At 40.3% G+C, this 26,063-nt stretch overlaps 2 protein-coding genes across 2 annotated transcripts in view; one reads left to right on the top strand and one right to left on the bottom strand.

The window, feature by feature from the left end:
- The window catches only part of PORCN (porcupine O-acyltransferase), a 298,654-nt gene that overhangs the window by 151,792 nt on the left and 120,799 nt on the right, over positions 1-26,063 (bottom strand). The gene's annotated exons all lie outside the window — the stretch shown is intronic.
- WAS (WASP actin nucleation promoting factor) lies at positions 8,325-24,833 on the top strand. The gene is made up of 12 exons (XM_070736117.1): positions 8,325-8,474; positions 12,790-12,930; positions 14,964-15,050; positions 15,734-15,827; positions 18,255-18,296; positions 18,665-18,715; positions 19,354-19,531; positions 19,762-19,804; positions 21,192-21,345; positions 22,447-22,865; positions 23,253-23,358; positions 23,821-24,833. Exons 1-12 carry the CDS (start codon positions 8,361-8,363, stop codon positions 23,871-23,873), a joined length of 1,482 nt encoding a protein of 493 aa, XP_070592218.1. The 5' UTR covers positions 8,325-8,360; the 3' UTR covers positions 23,874-24,833.

The following is a 26,063-nucleotide window of genomic DNA, read 5'->3' as shown; positions in this document are numbered from 1 at the left end:
GACTAAACAATGTCGTTTGGCGGGTCCCAGGGGAAGAGCCTTCTCTGTGGCAGCCCCGACTTTCTGGAACCAGCTTCCCCCAGAGATTAGAACTGCCCCAACCCTCCTTGCCTTCCGTAAACTCCTTAAAACACCTCTGCCCTCAGGCATGGGGGAATTGAGGCATTCCCCCTTCCCCCGGGCCTATACAATATATGTATGGTATGTCTGTGTGTATGTCTGGTTTAATAATGGGTTTTTTTAATGCTTTTAAAATTTATTAGATTTGTTGTGAATTGTTCTATTGTATGTTGTGAGCCGCCCCGAGTCTAGGTAGAGGGGCAGCATACAAATCTAACTAACTAATTAATTAATTAATTAATTAATTAATAACCACAAGTCTTGGTTCTGAATGTTCTACGGTGAAAGGGGAAGCATTTTTATTTCTCAACTGCTGGTATTCTGCTATATGTCCCTGATTTAATAAATGAGGACGATTAATAAATAAATGAAGTTTATTCTTTCGTACACCTTTCAACCATTTAGTCTTCCTTTCCATGCACTGTATCTCCCTCAACCACATCTCCCCTGTTATTTACACATTGAGAAATGGAGTTCAAGCAATATCTGCCTCTGAGAACCATCTTCCCTTAAATTCAAATAAGTATTGAGAAATCATAGAGATGTATTTCACAAAATATATGTATATACTTTTCTGGACAGTTTTATGACCTCACCCAACTCTCCATCCCCCAAAGTATGAGGAACTGAATATGATTTCATAATTCTTTTGCTTAGGCTACTATTCAGTCACATTGGTCTAGTGGTGAAGGGACCTGGCTAAAAACTTGGAGACTCAGTTCTAGTCCTGCCGTTGGCGTGAAAGATAGCTGGGTGACAGTCAGTCTCATGCAGTCCAATCTACCTCACAGGATTTTTGTTGTTATGAGGAAAATAGGAAGGTGTATTAGATATGTTTTCTACCTTCAGAGATTTATAAAAATAATAAGCGTGGGATATAAATAAAAATAAATTTGCTTTTGTTAATTAAATTAACAAAACTTAAATTTATTTAAATTAAATTTCATTAACTAAAAATATCTTTTATTTATTTATTTATTTTTATTGTATTTATATTTAGTGTTGGTTATGACCTATAAAGCCCTTCATGGCATCGGACCAGAATATCTCCGAGACCGCCTTCTGTTGCACGAATCCCAGCGACCGATTAGGTCCCACAGAGTGGGCCTTCTCCGGGTCCCATCAACTAAACAATGTCGGTTGGCGGGCCCCAGGGGAAGAACCTTCTCTGTGGCGGCCCCGACTCTCTGGAACCAGCTCCCCCCAGAGATTAGAACTGCCCCTAGCCTCCTTGCCTTTCACAAACTCAAAACCCACCTTTGTCGTCAGGCATGGGGGAACTGAGATATCTCCCCCGGGCCTATATAATTTATGTATGGTATGTTTGTAGGTATGTCTGCTTAAAAATGGGGTTTTTAAACTATTTTAAATTGTAAATTATTAGATTTGTCAGGAACTGTTTTTATTGTATTGTGAGCCGCCCCGAGTCTACGGAGAGGGGCTGCATGCAAATCTAATAAATAGATAGATAGATAGATAGATAGAGGGATGGATGAATGGATGGATGGATGGATGGATAGATATAAATAAATAAATTAATACATAAATAAATAAATAGATATATAGATAGATAGATAGATAGATAAATACATAATAAATAAATAAATAAATAAATAAATAAATAAATAAATAAATAAATAAATAAATAAATAAATAAATGCCGCTCATTCCAAAGTGGACTCAGAGCGGCTAACAAGTGGGATAAATACAATAGTATTAAAATACAATCAATATTGCAGAACAAAATTAGTAATATAATAACAATAAAATAATATCTTAAAAAGAGCCATACACACACCGCAGTCAATCCAATTCCAGGCCAGCCAGAAAAGCCAGGTCTTAACGGCTTTCCGGAAGACTGGTAGGGAGGAGATAGTGTGAATCTCTGGGGGGCAGTTGATTCCATAGGGTTGAAGCCACCACAGAGAAGGCTCTTCCCCTAGGTCCCGCCAACCGGCATTGCTTGGCGGACGGGACCTGGAGAAGGCCGACTCCGTGGGCCCTTACTGGCTGTATTGAGGTATGAGGGAGGAGGTGGTCCCGTAAATAGTCTGGCCCTAAGCCATTTAGGGCTTTAAAGGGGATAACTAACACCTTGAATTGGGTTTGGAGACCGACTGGCAACCAATGCAGCTTGTGTAAAGATGGAGTAACACGGGCATACCTAGGTACATCCTGTATTGCATACGCATTTACACCAGCTGAAGTCTCCGAACACTCTTTAAGGGTAGCCTCATGAAGAGCGCATTTCAATAGTCAGGACGAGAGGTGATGAGGGCGTGAGTGACTGTGCAGAGTGCCTCCTGGTCAAGTTAGGGCCGCAACTGGTGGACAAGTTGAACCTGTGCGAAAGCCCCCCTAGCCACAGCTGAAAGGCGTTGCTCTGGCCTCAGTTGTGGGTCTAGGAGGACACCCAAGTTGCGAGCGCTATCCGAGGGGGAAATTGTTTCTCCCCCCAAGACCAAAGATGGAAAGATGGAATCGTCTTCAGGAGGAAGGGCCTTCAGCCACTCAGTCTTGTCCAGGTTGAGTTTTAACCTGTTAATCCCCATCCAGACCCTTACAGCTTCAAGACATCGGCACATCACTTTCATCATTTCACTGAACTGACTTGGGGTGGAGATATACAGCTGAGTATCGTCAGCATATTGCTGGTAACTCACCCCATGTCATTGGATGATCTCACCTAGAAAGAGATCTAAATCCTTTACTTCTTTAAAAGTACTTTAAAATACTTTTTGTAAGAAATCTTGAATTTTTTAAAAAAAATTAAAGTGTAGTACAATAAAAATATAAATTAAGAAGAAAAAGAAAATCTATCTTACATTTTATATTACCTATATCAATAGTTACTGGAATTTATCAATAAATTCCCTACTATAATAGGAACAATATAAAATATTATTATAAGATATCACAGAATAACTGCTATAACAACTGCTGCATACTTCCATTAGTAGAATATATTATCTTTTCCAAAACAAATAGATGATACACATTTCCAGCAAAGTAATAGGACACAAGCATTCTGTTCTATATCAATACAGTAGTCCTCCACTTATGACCACAATTGATCCCAAATTTATGTTGCTTAGTGAGAAATTGTTTGAGTGAGTTTTGTCCCACTTTACAACTTTTCTTGCCACAGTTGTTAAGTGAATCACAGCAATTGTTAAATTAATAACACATTTGTTATGTGAATCTGACTTCCCTGTTGACTGCTTGTCAGATGGTTCCAAAAGGGGATCATGTGACCCTAAGTTTGAGTCACTGGTCAAGTGTCCAAATGTAAATCCCATGGCGGTGCTACAGTGGTTATAAGTGTGAAAAATCCTCATACCTCACTTTTTTTTCAGTGAGGATGTAACTTTGCAGTCACTAAGTGTTCTGCTGGCATATCTCAACCACCCGTAATTACAGGGTAATTAGTCCAGGAAGACACACACCACACAATAAAAGGAAAAACCCCAAAATTTTTATAAACAGAAAAACAGAAACAACTCCCTTTTTAAATGTCAAAGGTATTTTCTGGTACACACAAGGCACAGGTTAAATGCAGTCCAATTGCTCACCCAATACTGGGAAATTGAGTTCAATTCTAAAGTCCAGAGAGTCCACACACAATCTTGAACAGCACAAAAACCACGATCTTGACAAAACAATGAATCAGATAAACTGCCATGAGGCTAAAACACCAGGCTGCACTTTTATCTGTAGCACTAATTACAGCAGCCCCACCCAACCACAGGTGGCCTCATTTTCTTTTGTAATAATCCTTCAGTTGTGGTCTCCTATGCATCACTCTATGCATGCATGGATGTGTCATTAATTCTTGTTCAGAATCCAGGGGTGATACAGATGATTGATCTCCTCCTGGTCTGTCTGCCAAACTCCCGTCTTCCCTGTCACTCACGCTTCCTTGGTCAGAGGAGGCTTCGTCGGCAGATTCCATCGGGAGCAAAACAGGCCTGCGGCATGTGGATGTTTCCCCCACATCCACGTCCACTTTCCTTGGGGCAGGAGCTGGGCCAGAGCTAACCACAACACTAAGTAAACTATTATAAGTAGAGGGCTACTTCTATTATTCAAATGAGAAACTATAAGCAATATTTAAGAGCTGCATTGCTTTGATTTCTTGCAGAGTCATTAATCATCAAAAAACTGGGTTGCACCATATCATAAAAATACCTGAGGGTAGAACGAGAAGCAACTTAGGGTGGAAATTAAAGAAGGAGATAAGCAACTTAGAACGAAGGAGAAATTTCTTGACAGAACAATTATTCAGTGAAGCAGCTTGCCTCCAGAAGTGGTGAATGCTCCAACACTGGAAGTTTTAAAGAGGATGTTGGATAACCATCTGTCTAAAGTGCTGTAGGATTTTCTGCCTAAGCAAGGAGGTTGGACTAGAAGACCTCCAAGTCCCTTCCAACTCTTGTTACTGTTATTATAACCTAATGACCAGGTTTTCTTTTGTAATGTGCCCAATTAAAAGGACCAGGGGGTGAAGCCCTGTAATTTCCATTTTTGTAAAGAAATGGTCATTACAGAAATGTCAATCTCCTTCCTCCTCCATGATGCACTTGCATGATCATGACATCAGCCTCAGGATTCTGGTCTCAACCTAATAACTGTTGACTTGCAACAGTTCATTTAGTGGCTCTTCAATGATACAATCTAATAAATCTAAATCTAATACAACGGCATTGAAAAAATTGACTTCATAACCATTTTTCACAGTTTAAAGACTCTTGCAGCATCTCCATGGTCACATGATCAAAATCCAGATGCTTGGCAACTGACTCATACTTATGACGGTTGCCGTGTCCAGGGGTCATGTGATCAACTTTGGCAAACATCTGACAAGCCAAGTTGATGGGGAAGTCAGATTCACAGCCAGCAGCATTACTGCTTTAACGACTGCCATCAATCACTTAACATCTAAGTGTGGCAAGTAAGGTCATAAAATGGGGAAAAACTCATTTAGCAAACATTTCCCTTAGCAGCAAAAATTGCTAAGCGCACAATTGTGGATTGTAAGTTCAGGGCTACCTGTACAGTATTAAGGTGTCTTTTGTCCAATACACAATACATATTGAAGTGAATAGACATGTAGTAATATATATATACATATAGAAAAGGATAGAAGAAAAGATGTAAAAATAGAGAAAATATATGAAAGGAAGAAAAGATATATGAGATAAAGGAGAGACAATTGGACAGGGGACGAAAGGCACACTAGTGCACTTATGTATGCCCCTTACTGACCTCTTAGGAACCTGGAGAGGTCAATTGTGGATAGTCTAAGGGAGAAATGTTGGGGGTTAGGGGTTGACACTACTGAGTCTGGTAATGAGTTCCACACTTCGACAACTCGATTGCTAAAGTCATATTTTTTACAGTCAAGTTTGGAGTGGTTAATATTAAGTTTGAATCTGTTGTGTGCTCTTGCGTTGTTGCGGTTGAAGCTGAAGTAGTCATTGACAGGCAGACGTTGCAGCATATGATCTTGTGGGCAATACTTAGATCACGTTTTAGGCATCGTAGTTCTAAGCTTTCTAGACCCAGTATTGTTAGTCTATTTTTGTAGGGTATTCTGTTTCGAGTGGAGGAGTGAAGGGCTCTTCTGGTGAAGTATCTTTGGACATTTTCAAGGGTGTTGATGTCTGAGATGCGGTATGGATTCCAGACAGATAAGCTGTATTCAAGGATAGGTCTGGTGAAAGTTTTGTAGGTTCTGGTGAGTAGTGTGAGATTGCCGGAGCAGAAGCAGCGTAGGATCAGGTTAACAACTGTAGAAGCCTTTTTGGCGATATTGTTGCAGTGGGCTTTGGCATTTATCATGTAGCGGGAAGCCAGTGGAAGAGAACTAGCAGTGCCAGTGGTCAGTAGATCATTGACTGGCGTTGTGGTGAAGGTTAGAGATGAGCATCCTCATTCCGTTTCCCTCCAAGTGCGAAGTGCATGCTGTAATATGTTACCAGAAAGCTAAGGGCTTAAACACTGCTGCGATTCATCACAAAATTGTTTATGGAGAGGATGTAATGTCAAGACAGCATGTGACAAAATGGGTACGGAATTTTAATTCCAGGAACACCTTGATGGAAAACACTTTTCCGATGATGACAAGGTGAAAATCTAATTTAAAGTTCGAGTTCCAATTATTCATATTAGTTTTTATTTTGGGTAAATTTGTTTTTTTATTTAATAGACAGCAGTATAATTTTTTTATTAATTTATCTTGTGCCCCTAGTAGAACTTTATCTAAAGGTTTTTCTTTCTCTATTCCTGTTGAATTTTTATCTTTAGCAATTCTAGATTGAATTTGCAAATATTCCCACCATTCTGTATTGAAACCCTCATCTGCCATTTTTTGCCTTGTTTTTATTTCTCCGTTTATTTTGATTATATCTTTATATCTAATCATACTACTTTTTTTTCCCAAGTTCGGGTGGACGAGAGTCTCTAGAGGTGCATACCAAGTCGGTATACCCTTGTAGAATTGATTTTTAATTTTTAGCCAAGTTATTAGCAAGGATTTTCTTATAAGATGATTTTAAAAATATTTGTGGATTGGTGTTTTATTTTCCCATAGGTAAAAATACCAACTGAATTGGAGGTCATGTCCTTCTAGAGTGAGTAGACGTTTATTAGATAGTTGTATCCAGTCTCGTATCCAGGCAAGAGATGAGGCATGATAATGGTCTTCCCAATTTGGTATTGCCAATCCTCCATCCTCTTTTTTATCTAACATATATTTTAAACGTATCCTGGGACGTTTATTTTGCCAAGTAAATTTGTTTGTTAAGTTTTTTATTTTTTTGAAGAAATCTTGCGTTAAATAGATAGGAATTGTTTGGAAGAGGAAGTTTATTTTTGGAAGAATGGCAACTGCTATGGAGTAGGAACTACAGATTAACTTTGGCAACGTCCTATAAAGAAAATTTTATCAAAATGTTCTACAGATGGCACATTACGCCAGCTAAACTAGCAAAAATCAACAAAAAATTATCACTCCTTTACTGGAAATGTCAAAAAGAATACGGATCATACTACCACATATGCTGGCAGTGTGAAAAAGCCCAGATTTTCTGGAAAAAAATTGGGACGTGGATTGATGAAATCTTAGAGATAAACCTAGAAAAAAATCCGCAATGCTTCTTAGGGATTATCCACCTACAGTTTAATCAAAATTACATTTATCTGTACCGGTAGCAACCCAATACTGGCTGTGTTTTGGAGTTCAAGTTGGGTTGAGCATTGCTGGGAGATGGTGTAATGAAAGTGCTTTGAGCAATTCCTAATATGGCTGTCTGAAGGAGGTAGATCTTTGTTATGTAGAATAGACTGGTTCAGGCTAACAAAGGTGGGAGGAATGAGTGAGCTGGGCCATTTCTTAATGGCACATTGACAAAGGCGGGGACTACTAAGAGTGAGTCTTTTTCCTGCCTAAAAGCATGTTTTTCAGCCAGGGATAATCTATATAATATTCTACCTTATTTATTTGTTTGTTTGTTTGTTTGTTTGTTTATTTATTTATTTGTATGCCGCCCCTCTCCGCAGACTCGGGGCGGCTCACAACACAATAAAAACAATTTGTAACAAATCTAATAATTTACAATATAAAATATTTTTTTAAACCCCATTATTAAACAAACATACACACAAGCATACCATACATAAATTGTATAGGCTCGGGGGAGATATCTCAGTTCCCCCATGCCTGACAACAAAGGTGGGTTTTAAGGAGTTTGCCAAAGGCGAGGAGGGTAGGGGCAGTTCTAATCTCTGGGGGGAGCTGGATCCAGAGAATCGGGGCCACCACAGAGAAGGCTCTTCCCCTGGGGCCCGCCAACCAACATTGTTTAGTTGGTGGGACCCGGAGAAGGCCCACTCTGTGGGACCTAATTGGTCGCTGGGATATTAATATTAATATTTCCTAAAATATTTTATTTCTCTAGGAGGGGGGTTAGGTGCTAACGTCCTACAATCCCTCATTTTTGTGGGATTTTTGTTTCTTAGAGACATGGGTGTTTTCCGAATCCTTCACCTACCCAATCTGCTCTGGCTTCACTTTGTACGTCAGTTTCTCTCAGCCTCCAGGGTTGCCGGGCCTTTGAAACAAGACAGGGAAGCCATCTATCTCTGGGTGATTCTGGTGGTTTCTTAGCTTCCTGTTCAAAGAAGCCTTTCCAACACGGAAGTTCACTCTGTGAGAGCCTTTACAACCTGACAGGGCTGAGATGAGTCGAAGGACCAAGCCCGAAGGCCGATCGCCACAGGAAAATGTACCTTCCTGCCTCCTTGAGGATCTTGAAAACCACCAAGTATTCGAACTTTTGGGCAGGAAGTGCACGGTAATTCTTGTTATTATTCAAGGGAGGAGAGATCATGGCAGAATGTACATTATTCCGTGAATGGGACGGAAGGATGAGTTTGTATCTGGGAAACTGAGTGATTATAGGCTGGAATTTACTTCAGCATATAAATTGAAACTTATTTCAGCATATGTTAAAGGGTTAAATAAGGTCCAGGAGGGAAGTGTTTTTAATAGGAAAGTGAACACAAGAACAAGGGGGCACAATCTGAAGTTAGTTGGGGGAAAGATCAAAAGCAACATGAGAAAATATTATTTCACTGAAAGAGTAGTAGATCCTTGGAACAAACTTCCAGCAGACGTGGTTGGTAAATCCACAGTAACTGAATTTAAACATGCCTGGGATAAACATATATCCATCCTAAGATAAAACACAGGAAATAGTATAAGGGCAGACTAGATGGACCATGAGGTCTTTTTCTGCCGTCAGTGTTCTATGTTTCTATGTTTCTATATATATGCTGGAACTATTTACAGGACTGTCTCCTGCCACATATCTCCCAGAGACCAATTAGAGCACACAGAGTTGGCCTCCTTCAGGTCCCGTCAGCTAAATAATGCAGGTTGGTGAGATCGCGGGGAGGGCCTTCTCTGTTGCTGCCCCAGCTCTATGGAATTAACTCCCCCCAAGATCCGTAAGGCCCCCACCCTGCTGGTTTTTCATAAGGCCACGAAGACCTGGCTATGCTGGCAGGCCTGGTGGCCCTAAATCAACCACTAGCTTAACCATGTGTATGAATTGGTATGAATGGTTAGTACACATGCTGCTGAATTGGGGGTTTTTGAGTTTTAATTAGGATTTTAGAATTTAGCTTGTTTTTTTCTTGACTTCTTTTTCTTGTTATTTGTAATTTACATTGTTCTACCCTGCCCTGAGTCCTTTGGGATTGGGTGACATAGAAGTCCAATCAAATCAATAAATAAACGTCATCGATGAATTAGGATGAAAAATAACCTGGAAGTTAGAGATCCTATAGGTGAACCAGTGTGTGATTTTCAGCATTATCTTCCCACTAGAAAGTTGCTCAATGGATAAATGAAAAAAAAATAGCAGCATTAGCAGGATCATTAAATAATTTGAAGTTATAATAATAATTAGATTTGTATGCCTCCCCTCTCCGAGGACTTGGAGTGGCTCACAACAGTTATTTATTTATTTATTTGATTTGATTTGATTTGATTTGATTTGTATGCCGCCTCTCTCCGTAGACTCAGGGCGGCTCACAACAATAACAAAGACAATGCAAGAACAAATCTAATAATTTAAAAAACACTAAAAAACCCATTATTAAAAGCAAACATACACACAAACATACCATGTATAAACTGTATAGGCCTGGGGGAGATGTCTCAGTTCCCCCATGCCTGACGGCAGAGATGGGTCTTAAGAACTTTACGAAAGGCAAGGAGGGTGGGAGCAGTTCTGATCTCTGGGGGGAGCTGGTTCCAGAGGGTCGGGGCCGCCGCAGAGAAGGCTCTTCTCCTGGGTCCCGCCAAACGACATTGTTTAGTCGACGGGACCCGGAGAAGGCTAACTCTGTGGGACTTAACCGGTCGCTGGGATTCGTGCAGCAGAAGGCGGTCCCGGAGATATTCAATATACAAATCCATTGTTAAAAGCAAAAACAGTTTTATAAGTTGATATAGATCAGATTGGGTTAGCTTTCTATAGAGAGGGATTTGCCTTAGAGCTCCTGTGGCATTTACGGCATTCTGGTAAGGACGTCTCCTAAAAGTCAATCCTGGCTCATTAGGTATTTCAATGTGTTAATCATTCTGAACAGTTACACCGTGGTCCTTCAATCGGTAGGAGTAACAATTCCCTCGATCAAATTAGCTGACAACACTTTTGATACAGATTGTGGAACCCTTGGGAAATTTTCTGTTTGTTGTTTAAATCTCCGCCAACTTCCATGCAGAAGCAAGGGAAGTTCTTTTTTAAATTATTATTTTTAAATGCTGAAAACAACAGCTTGGTATGTGAAGAGACACATGCTGCCTCAAGGCAGGAAGTGGGAAGAGAAAACCACTTCCTCAAAAGGCCTAGCAAAAAACTCTGGCCAGTTTATGACACACTGGCAGTCCTCAGCTGGGGGGTGGGGGGGGGGTGGAAGTCATATCCCCCCCTGCCTGTCCCTGTGTCTTGCTGAAAAAAAGACCAGTTCAAAACAATGGGCCAGACATCAGAGGAGGAAATAGCCTTGGTCCTCCTCAACAAACCTGTCAAATAATATTTCCTTTATTTTGAATTATTTACCACATCGGGACCCCGTGACTGCATGACAAAATCAGTTTAATTGCTGCAATGTCCTCGCAGTGTATTTTGGGAATGGTAGTTTTGTGGGTACGTTGAGCATTCTCAATTGGCTGTTCTGTCAGCTTTATAATTCGAAGTTTCCGAATCAAAATAGTAGATAATATGAAGGAATAAATAAATAGTATTACATACTATTTATGTAATACTATTCAACTTCAACCACAACAACACAAGAGCACACAGCAGATTTAAACTTAATATTAACCGCTCCAAACTTGACTAAAAAATATGACTTCAGTAACCGAGTTGTCGAAGCGTGGAACTCATTACCGCACTCCATAGTGTCATCCCCAAACCCCCAACACTTTACCCTTAGATTATCTACGGTTGACCTATCCAGATTCCTAAGAGGTCAGTAAGGGGCGAGTACAAGTGCACTAGAGTGCCTTCCGTCCTATTGCTCTCCTATATCTCCTATACCTTTCTTCTATTCCTATATCTCTTCTATTCTTTCATTGATATGTTCTATTACTATACCTTCTTTTCTATTATTTCTTAGATATATTTTACTATGAGTATCTCCTCTATAACCTTCATCATGTATTTTACTATGTGTATATATACCCACTAAAACCCTCATTGTGTATTGGACAAAATAAATAAATAAAATAAATAAATAAATAAATACACAAGCCCACACCTCTCTCTCTCCCTCCCTCCCTTCCTCCCTCCCCTCTCTCTCACACAAACACACTACAGAGATAACCAGGATTAATAACCATAGCCAGGAATTAGAACAGTTCAACTCACATTTTAAATCGAAGTGCAATCATTCCATTAGCCTACTTTCTGATCCAAAGCATTGTTACTTTTAGCTTCCAAAATATTCTGAAACATTGTCTGATTCAGAGGGCGAGTCCCTCTTATCTTCCTACCAGTGTGTTGCATGCGCGTAGTAATGTTTTGTACGTGCGTACGCATCCCCTAGCACAATTTTGTTTTTGTGCATGCGCAGAGGGATCATTTTTCTTCTGCGCATGGTCAGAGAGCCAAAAAAATCACTAAAAATTAAGGGGGGAAAAGATTGCAGTGTGCACAGACTGGTAAAATTGTGGGCCACTACCAGAGCAGTGCACCGGACTGCACCAGTATGTGAGGTCCACCTCTGGTTTGATTCCAAACTATCAAAAAAAGAAATATAACTTGGATCCGGAGAGAATGTGTAGAGTTCCTTTTTGCCTAAAGAGCTCCAAAATATGCCTCATTTAGTTCAGCCTGGCTTATTTCCCAGTATATAAGCTTGCTTCTTAATGCTCATATAGATGCACTTTTGGAGAATGAGGGTCTCTCCAAACATTGCAAAATGGAAAGAATGGGAACTGGTCACTGAAAGAAAGAAGCATTTCTCCAAATCCAATATTTTGGATGGTTCCGCTCACTTCCAGAAACTATTCTTAACATCCCATTTCATTCATTTATTCATTCATTTTGTATCCTGCTGTAAGCAAAAAAAAATTAAAGTGTGATGAATTGGATTTTGTATCCAAATCAACCAGTGCTTCTTATCTTGCCATTGATGTAAAACACTTTTTCTCATCCTTGATAAGTTTAAGACGCATCAATTTCAACCTACATCATTCCTCCATCCGCATGCTGACTATGGAATTCTGCAAGTTGAAGTCAACATTAAGGTTGTCAAGGTTATGAAATAGTGGTATAGAACAATTATTTTCTGAACTTTATTTAAACTTCCCTGTGCATTATTCGGAGAGGAGTGGCATACAAATCTAATAAATAATAATAATAATAATAATAATAATAATAATAATAATAATAATAATATTCCCTTGTAGTATATGTTGCTATATATTGTAGAGTTTCTATTATATGGAATTTATGATATTTGTGACTGTATAATCTTCCCCCATTAACATTTCATTGACAATTTTATCTGTTTGAAAAGGTATGTGTCCCCAGGTATGTGTCATTTTTTAAATCCAATTGGATGATTAATTTGTAACTTTCCCTCTTCTGATAGACCATGGTCACAACGGTGGTCCAACTCTTTATGGCTTTGCCTCAGGGCAGCAGAAACTGGTCCAAGCAGAGTTCTGGAGTGCTGTGTTTCGTAAAGGATGTCCCTAAACGGTCTTACTTCATCCGTTTGTTTGATCTCAAGGTATCAACATTTTTACTCCATTGTGATGCTTCCTTCCACCCCAATCTGACCAAAGATACATATCTATTGTTCATTTATTGGAATCAGTGGCGGGCTGCTACCAGTTTGCCCCGGTGAACTGGTAGCAGCAGCGGCGAGAGGCTCCATCCACCCGTCTGGACATCTCTGCACATGTGTAGAAGCTTCTATGCATGCGCAGAAGCACCATAAATATGTCTTCCCAGTAGCGAACCAGTAGTGACAGAATTTGAAACCCACTATTGATTGGGATGATGTTCTCCAACATCTATTCTCCAGATATATTATTACTAGAATTCTTAACCAGAATATTCTTGTTCAGGCAAGAGAAAACCAAAAGCCATGTTTTTGCATTGTTTTCTTGATATTTGGGTTAGTTCTCAGATTTACATTAAGTAATATCCAGTAGGGATTATTAGAAAGTGATTGAATCGATCTGATATTTCTAAGACAGTCAACAGAATGCATTTTCCTCTGCCAATCTGAGCAGGAAGCAAAAACAACTACTTAACAAGCCATCATACTTGGCTGGTACATTTCATTCAGCTTGCCAGTTGACAAATTATTCTGGGAATACCTAGTTAAAGGGTAACACCTTGTTGGGTAACTAATTTTATGTTCTATGAATGTACAGTATATATACTGTAGATGTGCAGTTAGAAATAATTAATACAATGCAACGCAATGCAACACAATGCAGTACAACACAACACATCTCTCCATAATGGGGAAGGACTAGATAATTTAATTTATGTGCCTGCTGTGTGCCATGCTTTCTGGATCATTATTATCTATTGGGAAAAAACCAAAACAAATGTTCCTTTGACTCGTTCTCTTAATAGAGATTTGAATGGAATATCCTTTCACATATACCTTGATTTAGACCCGTGTCTGCTGTAACCTCATATAGTACACACTTCCCATGTTATCAAATCTGCAGTAGGATCAGATCACTGAAATCTTGCAGATCTCAAGATCTTGCCCGAGAATGCTGAAACCTCTTGAATTAGAAAGAAATTTTAAATGTTAATTATGAGCATCTCTTTGGGATAGCTTCCTTTGGAGTAATACCCACAAGAACCATGCATCTGTCTTTCTCATCATATCCCAGATGTGTGTATTAATTTTTGCACCAAATATGTATTTTAGTAAGAAGATATACGTAATTCATTCTCACTTCTACATAGTGCTGAAAGTGAAACACAATTCCCAATAGCATCAATCAGGCATCAGAGGTGGATTGCAAGAAATATTTTTTCTAGATACAGGCCACCGAATTGGGAGACAAAGAAACTGAGTTATTTATTTTTATTTATTTATTCGATTTTTTAATGCCGTTCTTCTCCTTAGACTCAGGGTGGCTTACAACATGTTAGCAATAGCACTATTTAACAGAGCCAGCATATTGCCCCCACAATCTGGGTCCTCATTTTACCCACCTTGGAAGGATGGAAGGCTGAGTCAACCTTGAGCCGGTGATGAGATTTGAACCACTGACTTGCAGATCTACAGTCACCTTCAGTGGCCTGCAGTATGCACTCTACCTGCTGCACAACCGTCAGCTCTCCTTATCTAATAATGTTTAGCCCTCTAAACATCTGAAGACCTTATGGAATTACCGTTCTTGTATCTTATTTCACATTCAATAGTAGGGCAGCAGAGAACCATCATTGTTGGTTGCAAATTATGCCTGTAATCACTAACATCTCACACAAATACATTCAGATTTAAAATATTTGTACTCAGTGCTGATTATATTTGAATGGGAAATCCCCAGGGAATTCCAGAACTGTAGTCTAAATGGGACGGGGGGGGGGGGGGGGAATCCAAGCGAAAAGACATGACAAACCACTTCCATATTATTACTAAAAAAATTAGGGTTGAATCCATGTTGGTTGTAAACTGGAGTTTAGATTGACTTGAAGGATACTTCATCTTTTTGACATGGTCTTACCAAGGGAAAAGCAGTTTGTGAATTAATAAGTATCTTTGCCTGTTATTTTGTTTTGATGCAGCAGCAGAAGATGATCTGGGAGCAAGAGTTGTACAACCAGATGGTCTATGTTGCTCCCACCACCTTTTTCCACTCCTTTTTGGGAGATGTGAGTATTTGAATATGGGTGGGTGAATCACTATGGACATATGTGGTCACATTGACATATAGGACTCTGCGGAGGAGAAAAATCTAGTACAGAAGAATTCATGCTTTTCGAAAATAGTCTCCTTTTTCAATCCCAAAGGCAATACTTTAAAAATATATTATCTGAGTAGAGTATTTTGTTAAAGCTTTATAGATTGGTTAAAACAGAACAAAGGGGGGAAAGACAAAAAGAAAGCAATGAACAACAGTAATAATAATTAAACATAAAGGTTTTTCTCTTCTTCCAGGAAAAATGTTTCTGTGGGTGTGTAGTTTCATAGATAAATGAAATATTAGCTAAGAGTTTCAATAAAAGATGGTCACATTTTGTTCTAATCATCCATACATAATTTCTATATATAATCAATTCACTCATAACATCAGGTCTTCAAACCACTGAATAATCAGGGCCATGTATTGTCCCCCAATATTGAAAGACTAATTTCTTAGCAAAAAGAAGAGAGATCTATACAGCTGTTTTAAAATTAAATCTTTTTAATGCTTGCTTTAAAACAGAATTTTTTCCATACCTGTTTTAAAAACTTGTATATAATCCCTACCTAGAAATGTCTCAGTGAGGAATTGCAGAATTGTGATTCAGTATGATGCCTTGTCACATAGATGTTGTGTTGCATATGCTTGCAGGAGTGCAGTGTGGGACTAAACTTTGCTGATCAGCAAGAGGCACAATCTTTTCAACAAATAGTGGAAGAGAAGATCCAGAAGAGGAGCCAGAGGGGTAGGTGGGAGACGTAGCTCTGGGGGATCCCATTTCTTCAGAAAATATTTGTCCCCTTCAAAAGATTACTTTGGTGAGAGACCAGGTTGCACCCTAGAAATTAATGTAACCAAGGAGTTGTGTTTCTGGAAAAATATTATGTTGGGTGTTCTGTCGGGCTCTCTGGTAGACTCCTCCCAAAAATTCACAGGTACAAATTTCAGACACACACAGACGTTTGAAAATTCAAAACAATGTTCTTTATAATGAAAATTCACTTAACCTAAGCCCTCTTTTGGTATAGCAAAGAGCACTCGTCTCCAAACAAACTGGTAATTGGTACAAGTCCCTTATCAGTTCTATGATACTTAGCTTGCAGCTGTGAGGCAATTCACAGTCCTTCTTCTTTCACAAAGTGAAACACACTTTGCTCTAGTTTAGTTTCAAAGCGGGGGAAAATCAGCACACAAAAGGTCAAAGTCAGTAAAGCCTTCAGGAAACACAAGGATCAGATAATCCTCCACAATGGCCAAACCCACAGGTTGCTATTTATAGCAGCCTCACTAATTGCCACAGCCCCACCCAACCACAGGTGGCCTCATTTTCTTTGATAATAATCTCTCAGTTGTTGTTGCCTATGCATCGCTCTCCACATGCGTGGTTGTATCATTAACTCTTGTTCTGAATCCAAGGAGGAGCTCGATAATTGATCTCCTTCTGTGCTGTCTGCCACACTCTCCTCCTCCCTGTCACTCATGTCTTCTTGGTCAGAGGAGCCTTCATCAGCAGATTCCACCGGGGGCAAAACAGGCCTGCAGCATGTGGATGTCTCCCCCACATCCACAGTCCTTGGGGCAGGGGCTGGGCCAGAGCTAACCACAACAGTTGGGTATTGGTCTTTTCACAGCCTAGAATTTACAGAAGGGAAATGGATCCTTAGATACTATTCCATTAAAAAAATGAAAGCTTAGCTACTTTTGGTCCTGGAGCTTTCCAAATGCATTGTTAAGAAGAGAACATGGAAATAAATTACAATGAAGAAATTGCTTCCCTTTATTGGGAATGCAAATACAATGTGGGCTGTTCATAGCCTCAATCTGTTTTTTCCCATAATTTATTGTTTTCTGTTATTCTGAAATTTAGGTTAATAGCTATACAGAAATATACTTAATTTGCCTCCAGAAAAATAAACGTTTGGACTTTTTAACCCATATGGTTGTTTCGTAATGTTAGGATTTATAACATATTTAATCCTAAAATGATTTCTTCTTAAACTTCAGATCATCCAAATCATTCGGATTAAGAAGGAAGAAAAAACTTCTGACCTGCCTTCATTGTTGATATTCTTGTCAAATTTAAGCTCATTGTCCTCTTTCACTGACACCTTATTTATTTATTTATTTATTACTTAGATTTGTATGCCGCCCCTCTCCGAAGACTCGGGGCGGCTCACAACACGTGGAAACAAATCATAAATAATCTAACAAATTTAAAATTAAAAGATTTAAAAAAGACCTCATATACTAACAGACATACACACAAGCATACCATATATAAATTAAACATGCCCAGGGGAAGATGTTTCAGTTCCCCCATGCCTGACGGCAAAGGTGGGTTTTAAGGAGTTTACGGAAGGCAGGAAGAGTAGGGGCAGTTCTAATCTCCGGGGGGAGTTGGTTCCAGAGGGCCGGTGCCGCCACAGAGAAGGCTCTTCCCCTGGGGCCCGCCAACCGACATTGTTTAGTTGACGGGACCCGGAGAAGGCCCACTCTGTGGGACCTGATCGGTCGCTTATTTAGGAGGTGGGATGAAGGGGTAGAGCCTGGCTTCCGACCTGATCAAACAAATGAATTGAGCCCCTTATTAATAAGATGGGAACTTTTCACTGAACTAGAGAGGGTGAAGACTTCTCTCAGTCTAAAAATGATTCCGACTTTTCAGAACTAGGCAGATATCAATAGCAATAGCTCTTAGATTTATATAGCACTTCACAGACTTCACAGCCCTCTCTAAGCAGTTTGCAGAGTCAGCATATTACCTTTATCAATCTGGGTCCCCATTTTACCCACCTCGGAAGGATGGAAGGATGAGTCAACCTTGAGCCGGTGAGATTTGAACTGCAGTCAGCCGGAAGTCAGCAGAAGTAGCCCGCAGTACTGCATTCTAACCACTGCGCCATCGCAGATCAATATAAAATGTATTTATATTGTCTCAGACTTCCTATGGAATTTTCAAACTCTTAGGCAGGTTTGCAGCAAGGACCTTGATAATGTCTTGTGACAAAAGTATCCTGTTTCCCCCCCCCTAAGGAAATCCAACTGTTCCCAAACTAAAGGGAACAAACCCTGTACTGTATCTTGATTCAGGCAGCCAAATCATTCTAAAAACTTGAAAAAAGAGCATGAAAGATTTTACTCTAAATGTTCTATTTTTTCCCCTGTTTTACAGATAACAGACAATTGCCGCCGCCACCCCCTCCAGTGAATGGCGGTATGTATCCCTTGTATTTTCTCACAATCTCTTCATTCTTTGCTTTTTACAGTTAAGTTCCTTCCTAATGTGTATCAGCTAGAAATGCTGGGAATAGAGTAGTCCATAACCTCAGTAGGAATAATGTTTGATAATGGCAATTTAAAAGTAAGTTTTACTTACCCAGAGTTTGCTCTCTTTGGCAGAGAGAGTGGGAAATTACAGTGGGATCCTAGAAAGATTGGTTAGAGTATATGGACAGCAGTGCTGATTATGAGAAGTTCTTAGCCAGTCCAGTTTTAGAAAAGACTATGTCAATGCAAATAATTGGCCATGAAGTGTTGACACTGAACTATTTACTGACCATCAGTCTTTTTTTATTTTAATAGACAGAAAATCCAATTTCTCACGGTCCCCACTTTCTGGAGTTGATATGAATGGTAAGCATCCTGGTAAAAGTTGGGTTGCAGACTTCTAAAGACAAGATACACTTTTTGTCGTAAAGTTTATATGATAGAGTATAAAAATGTGAAACAATTTTCCTTAGAATCGTGTTGTATTTAGGATAGCTGGAAAATATCAGACTGGGAAAAAATTGATATAGAATGTGAAAATAAAAAACCAACAGTTAATTAAAATACTTCTACCAAAAGAGCTTTTTAGCTCTTTGAAAATACCCGAAGAGATACAATAGGCATAGGCAACCCAAGAATCTCCAGATGTTATTGGAGTTCTACCACCCTTAGGAAGAGTGGTGATAAGTGAAGGGTCTGAGGGTTCAGCATGTTTTGAATGCTATTGGTTACAAACATATGTGCAATTTTTTTTTGTTTCCCCATAAGAGCTCCAAGATTTGCTTAAATTCCACAACCAATAGCATAGTCAGTGGGAGGGAGGGAGGGAGGGAGGGAGGGAGGCAGGAAGGAAGGAAGGAAGGAAGGCAGGAAGGAAGGAAGGAAGGAAGGAAGGAAGGAAGGAAGGAAGGAAGGAAGGAAGATTTTAGTGAGTTGTCAGGAGTTGTGATGGTGGTTGCAAGGAAATTGATCATTATCTCATCCTCATCTTGTGTTTCCCAAAGGTCCTAGCTCACAGCCAAATTCCCCTCCCACTCCAATGTCTCTGTCAACCGTTGACATACAGAATCCTGACATCACTTTTTCCCGCTATCGTGGTCTCCCAGTCCCAACTGCAGTAGATAAGAAGAAGGGGAAAAAGAAGATTTCTAAGGCTGACATTGGTGCTCCTTGTGGATTTAAGTGAGTCCGTCCGGAGCTTTGTAGATTTCTCAATTCTCAGTCCCTTTGGTAAAGTTCCAGCTGCCCATATTCACTGAAGGCAAAATTATTTTGCCTCCAAGTTTCTATGGCCAACTAAGTGTCTCTTTTCTGCCAATCATTCCACGGGCCATGGCATCACATCCCGCTCTGTGATGGAACAAGAGTGATGGTTTTCACCTAATTGGATGTCTTCTGTGATTCCTTTTCAGGCACATCCAGCACATCGGATGGGATCCTGGGAGTGGGTTTGATGTACGTAGCCTTGGCAGTTCAATTAGAAAGAATATAGTTTTCCGAGGTCTCTCGTGTGTGAAATTAAAATTTTGAGCTATTGCAGTGCAATTGTTTTATGGGTTAATTGTCCATTTGCATGAGTGGTAGTCATGAAGCACTCTCTCTTAGTTTTTGCATGTACATTCAATTGGAAGGTTTCATTGGATCCAATTGCTGTGCAATCATGATAGATTGATGCAAAAAAATAATAATAATAGACAAAGTAAAACTGGTTTACAACTTAACAGGAGGACCTGCTCTCCTAAATATTCAGTTCAGTAGGGCAAGTGTGAACCAGAGATTTCTTTAATAATAAGGAATTTCCCTTGGTCTCTTTAGGTCTATTACAGTGATGGTGAACCTATGACACGAGTGCCACAGGTGACACAAGGAGCTGTATCTGCTGGCACGCAAGCCATTGCCCTAGCTCAGCTCCAACGTCCATGTGTGTGCCGGCCAGCTAATTTTTGGCTTGCACAGAGGCTCTGGAGGGCGTCTTTGGCTTCCAGAGAGCCTCCAGGGGGTGGGGGAGGGCGTTTTTGCACTTCCCCAGCTCCAGGGAAGCCTTTTGGAGCCTGGGGAGGGCGAAACACGAGGCTACTGGGCCCACCAGAAGTTGGGAAACAGGCCATTTCCGGCCTCCAAAGGCCTGCGGGGGCCAGGAGAAGCTGTTTTCGTCCTCCCCAGACATTGAATTATGGGTGTGGGCACGCCCGCAAGTGTGATAGCATGCGCACACGCTCTTTTGGCATCTGAGGGAAAAAAGGCTCCCCATCACTGGTCTACTAAGTAGTTTTTAGTACAGCTGGTGGTCTTCATTTCTTTGGCCTCATTTGGATGCTGGGACAAAAGCTGAAACAAGGGAAGAAAGAAGGAAATAATTCCTTCCTTTTCCCTCAGCTACCTTCCATGTTGCTTTTTCCCTTCTATGAGCCATTTATTATTTTCCTTGCAGGAATTATATTTCACCTGCCCCACCCCCAACAAAAAAGAAACAAATGACATAAACTCTGCATGGCAGTTTTTATATGTATATTGGGAGTGGTGATATAGGGGGAGGCACTGTTGCAAACTATGTATGTATGTATGTATGTATGTATGTATGTATGTATGTATGTATGTATGTATGTATATATATGTGTGTGTGTATATGCTAAATATGGCTCAGGCTTTAGAACCATTTGGTTTGAGGTAGTAATAGGGGCTCAATTTTTGGATTGGGATTGCCTTATTCCTTCTTGCAATGTAATTCCATACACAAAACTGTAATATTATAGGCCTGTCCTGGATCATATTTACTAGCTTAAAAAGGCTGTTATTAAACTATCAACCCCACGAATATATGTTGACATATTTTTTATTTCAGTTGAACAGTTTGGACCCTGATTTGAAGTCATTGTTCTCTAAGGCGGGAATCAGTGATGCTCAGTTGACTGATGCCAAGACTTCAAAGATTATCTATGATTTCATCGAAGGTCAAGGAGGATTGGAAGCTGTCAAGGAAGAGCTGAGACGACAAGGTGAGTTGCTGGAGGAGGAAAAATCTGACTCCCAGGTGACTTTGATCCTTTTTATTTGATTTTTTTTAAATTCCATACTCTGGTATTTATTAGTTATGCTACCTACTGAAAGATGTGCATATCTAGGTAACTGGTCTAGGCTTGGATGCATTGATTGATTTAAGGAAGAGTAATTATAGTACCTATGGTAAAAATGGAAAGGAATCCTGTGATACTTTAAGATAGCAATTTATTTATTTATTTATTATATATATATATATATATGTGAATGATGAGGCAGCAGCCATCTCGATCACCGGAACATAGAAACTTTAATAAAACCACTTAGCTTTCGTTAGCGTGCTGCTAACTTCGTCAGAGTATTAAAAATGCTTCGTGCACGAAGCTTGGAAACTTCAGCCTGATGATGGTGAATGTGATTTCACCGAAACGTCGCATAAACATGCAAAATATTACACAGGGCAAAACCCGAACTCAGAACAATCTACATACATATACCCGTGAAAATTTACGAAAACAAATATATATATATATATATATATATATATATATATATATATACACACACATATAGCCCCCCCACCTCTTAATCTGGGCAGCTCCCAGAGTTAAAAATAGTAATGACATATGGAATAGAATCAAATTCTATATGCATTATATTTTATGCATTTGAAGCATGTTATTTTACATTTACATTTATATTTGAATTCACTTTATAGAAGTTACACCAATGATCCACCTAGCGTAGTCAGCTGTGAATGGTAGTTTAAAGGTAAAGATGCTTTTGAGATTGATATTGGCATCCAGATGAATGCAACCATGCAGATTTCTTAATTCAGTGTGGAAATATTTCTGTAGAATGGTCACAATCTGTACTTTTTTGTGTTTCCTTGGTATTTGGAATTTATCATTTTTTACTTTGTCTAGAAATACCTTAAGAAAGCCGGTTACATGTCTGATGAAGTTTGTACCTAATAGTGCTCAAACTTGGTGCATGGTGCAACCAATCATTTTGTACAGAACATTTGTTGCTCTTGCTGATCACTGTGTGATTTAACACTCCAGTATCATGAGTTTTAATGTTCATTTTTTTCCTCACAGGTCCAAGTCATCCCCCGCCCCCACCCCCACATCGTGCAAGCCCTCATCCCCCAACTAGCGGGCCAGGCCGCAGTGGTCCTTTACCACCTCTCCCAGGTGCTCCTATGATATCAAATAGGGGAGATGTCCCCTCTCCACCACAATCTTCTAGGCAACCTCCTTGCCCCCAGTGGGGACCACCTCCACCTGCTTCACGTTCTGGGTCACATCCTCCTCCCCCACCCCCATTTGGGTCAGGCCCACCTCCACCCCCTCTGCCACCACCACCCCCTCCTTCATTCCAGGTTTCTGGCCCATGTCCCCCTCCTCCTCCTCCTCCTTCCGGAGGGCTTGGGTCACCGGGGCCCCAACCGCCTGCTAGCTCTTCAGGGCGTGGTGCGCTGTTGGACCAGATACGCCAAGGAATACAGCTCAACAAGGTGAGATGGTCTTCTTTTACATTTTATTTATTTACTACTTTTTTATTATATTCATTTATAGCACAATTTTCTAGTCATTTTGACCCTTGGGGCAGCTTACAAATGGGGTAAAATTACAGGATAGAAAACAATAACATAAACTAAACCAAAATCAGCATTAAAATTATATCTAAAGGTTGGTTGTTGTATATCTTCAAGAAACTAGCAAACCAAAATAAAAACTGGTCTAATCTTAATGGTTCTTGTGGGAAAAAAGGGGTAAGGAATATTAGTTATGTTCACTACCTTGAGTTATTTGCAAACAATAATAAATGCAGGATAAAAAGTAATAAATACTTACACAAACTTACAAATATATGTACCGGTATATATGTTTCATGCACTTAGACACCGGATGTTGTGGACTCTTCACCTTCCACGCAGAGTTCTGAAGGCCTGGTAGGGGCTCTTATGCATGTGATGCAAAAGAGGAGCAAAGTCATTCACTCTTCAGGTGAGTCTTGTGTAAATGATATTTTTTACTTTCAGGCTCATACAGTTACATATGGTTTCTCAAGCTTCCAAAAGTTCAGAGCTTTGTGATCATTTGGAACTATAAAAACAAAGCAAAACTTTGAGGAGGGTCCAATGCCATTCTGTGAGAAGTTCAACTTCAGGTCAAGCTGTGTTGCCCTGGTGTTGGATCAAAAGACCTGGGGATCAAGATTTATTTTATTTTGTTTATTTTATCAAGTATGTATTGGTGGTATACAAAGATACTGTATAATAATACTATATTTATATATATACTAGTAAGAGAGAAACATTAGGACAGGGGGTGGAAGGCACTGTGGTGCACATCTGTATGTGCACATCCATATATAGCTCTGAGAAGCTGTTGTACTGACATTCTTGAAATGCTAATAGGCTTTGGGTCCCTGCTCTACTGTATTTGTCTGTTCTTCTGTATTCATAGATGAAGATGAAGACAATGGGGATGAAGATGATGATGATGAATGGGATGACTGAGCCTAGAAATGCACCTGACACCAAGTTTGATCCTTCATTTAGCCTATTGCCAGGGACATTTAATCAAATGATGACTCTGCCATAATTCTTCCCTCCCCATCTCTGCAGATATTTCTGGAATCCCTGCAGGGAAGAGGCAGTTTGCTTCAATGAGGGTAGCAAAAGGGTTATTTTCCCATTCTCCTTTTCAAAATCACTTAGGCCTAAGCATATTCTCCTCCCTCACCTGTGCACCTGGATGCCTTTGACAGTTTTAGAAAGTAAGGTTGTAATTCTATCTCCTTGAGCCCTCCAATTTTGACCATTCACAATCTTCTGCATTTATTTTTCTAAGAGTTGTATCATCTTTCAGCCAACCCTTTCCTGAACTTTTCTTTTACTTACCTAATTGTGTTTCCCACCAGTTTTGAAGCACAAATGTAAGCATGAGAATGAGAAGAATGTAAGCAAGTTCTCTTTATTTTTTGGAAATAAAATCCCTTGTATGCTTTTAACTCATACTGAAGCTTTATTTAAATTATTTGCACATATTTCATAGAATGCATTGGCACTAGAAGGGGGGAACTAACTTCTATTCTTTACAACAAACATGCTTATTTACATTTACCAGCACGAACAGATACAGTACAGTATATGCATAAACACACATACACACACACGTCACATATGTATTGCAAATTAGTATTAATAGTATTTTCAATGGATTTGGTTGAGAAATTATTTTATCCCCAAAAGGCCTTAGTGGTTTTCCAGCCACTGGATTCAAATTAGCACACACAGAATTTTGCTGTACTATCTGAGGTTATAGAAACTGTTTTCTGAATGACAGCAGGTTTGGAATGGGCATTATTCACAGAGTAAGAGAAGATGGGAAAACCTCACTTCATGCACTGTTCAGGAAATGTACATTTATATGAAAGTGTTTATTAGATTAAAAATAAAAATTTATTCTAAACTTAATTTGAGTCAACTACTTTTTAAAATAATGGTTGAAATTAGATTACCAAATTTCATGTTATTCTCTTCTAATATACAATTTTGGCCATATAAAATAGTTTAATTGTGGAAGTTTGGATTTTATTTAAAGCATTGGGACGCTCTGTTGCTGACTCTTTATCTAGCTCAGCAGTCCCCAAACTACGGCCCGGGGGCTGCATGCGGCCTGCTGAGGCCATTTATCCGGCCCGCAGGTGAGTCTGTCATCCTGGAGTAACTACCCCGTGGGCTCTGAGCCCCGCCCGGCTTCTCCGGCTGTGTCCAGGGACCACGCCAATGTCCCCTGTAAGGCGTGCTGCCACGCACACAAAAACAACCCCCCGTGCAGTCTTTTCCAAGGCCGCACTGGGGAGTTGGGCATCGGAGTTGGGGTGGGGAGCGACAAGGAAAGTGCGGGGAAGTCTTGCACCAGTGAAGGTTCGCACGCGCCTATGCGGCAGAACTCCCCATTCCACTGCCAGCCTGCCATGCACCTGGGGGGATGGGGAGGCTGAGCACTCCATCGTGAACTTCAAAGTGGCTCCCTCTCCTTCCCCACCGCCTGTGTCTATCGCTGGCGCCTCCCGCCAAGGTGGGGATTGCGCCCAGAGGAGGTGGTGAGTCTCTGTGCCCGCTCGCTGAGGCACCTCCGTATCTGAAGCCGGAGTGACAGCGGCGAGAATGTCCCCCTCGATCTCATCTCACCTGAGGTAAGGAAGGCCTGCCCAAAGCTGAGCCGGGCACAACACACACACATACATGCACACACTCTCCTCCTCCTCCTCTTTGAGTTGCCAGCTCCCGTTTTCTGAATGGAGATTGAATGTGAGTCCGGGGTCGGGTATGTGTGTAGAGGCTTGTCAGGCGAGTTCTCCGTGGGGAGAGAAGAGGGAGGGTGAAGGAGGGAAAAGACAGAGAGAGAAGTGGGGAGAAAGAAAGAAAAGGGAAAGAGTAGGAAAAAAGAGGGAGGGAAAGAGAAGTGGAGAGGAAGGAAGAAGAGAGGGAAGGAAGGGGGAGAAAGAGAGGGAGAGAGAAAGGGAGGGTTGGAGGAAGAGAGATAGCAAGAGATAGTGAGAAAGAGAGAGAGAGAGCAAGAGATAGAAAGAAAGCGAGAGAGAGAGAGAAAGAGAGTGAGTGAGAAAAAGAAAGCAAGAGAGAGAGAAAAGGAGAGGAAGGAAGGAAAGAAAGAAGGAAGGAAGGAAGGAAGAAGAAATG

Source organism: Erythrolamprus reginae, chromosome 2 (genome assembly GCF_031021105.1).
Source record: "Erythrolamprus reginae isolate rEryReg1 chromosome 2, rEryReg1.hap1, whole genome shotgun sequence".
NCBI classification, from domain to species: Eukaryota; Metazoa; Chordata; class Lepidosauria; order Squamata; family Dipsadidae; genus Erythrolamprus; species Erythrolamprus reginae.
This window is presented reverse-complemented; position numbering and strand designations above follow the sequence as displayed.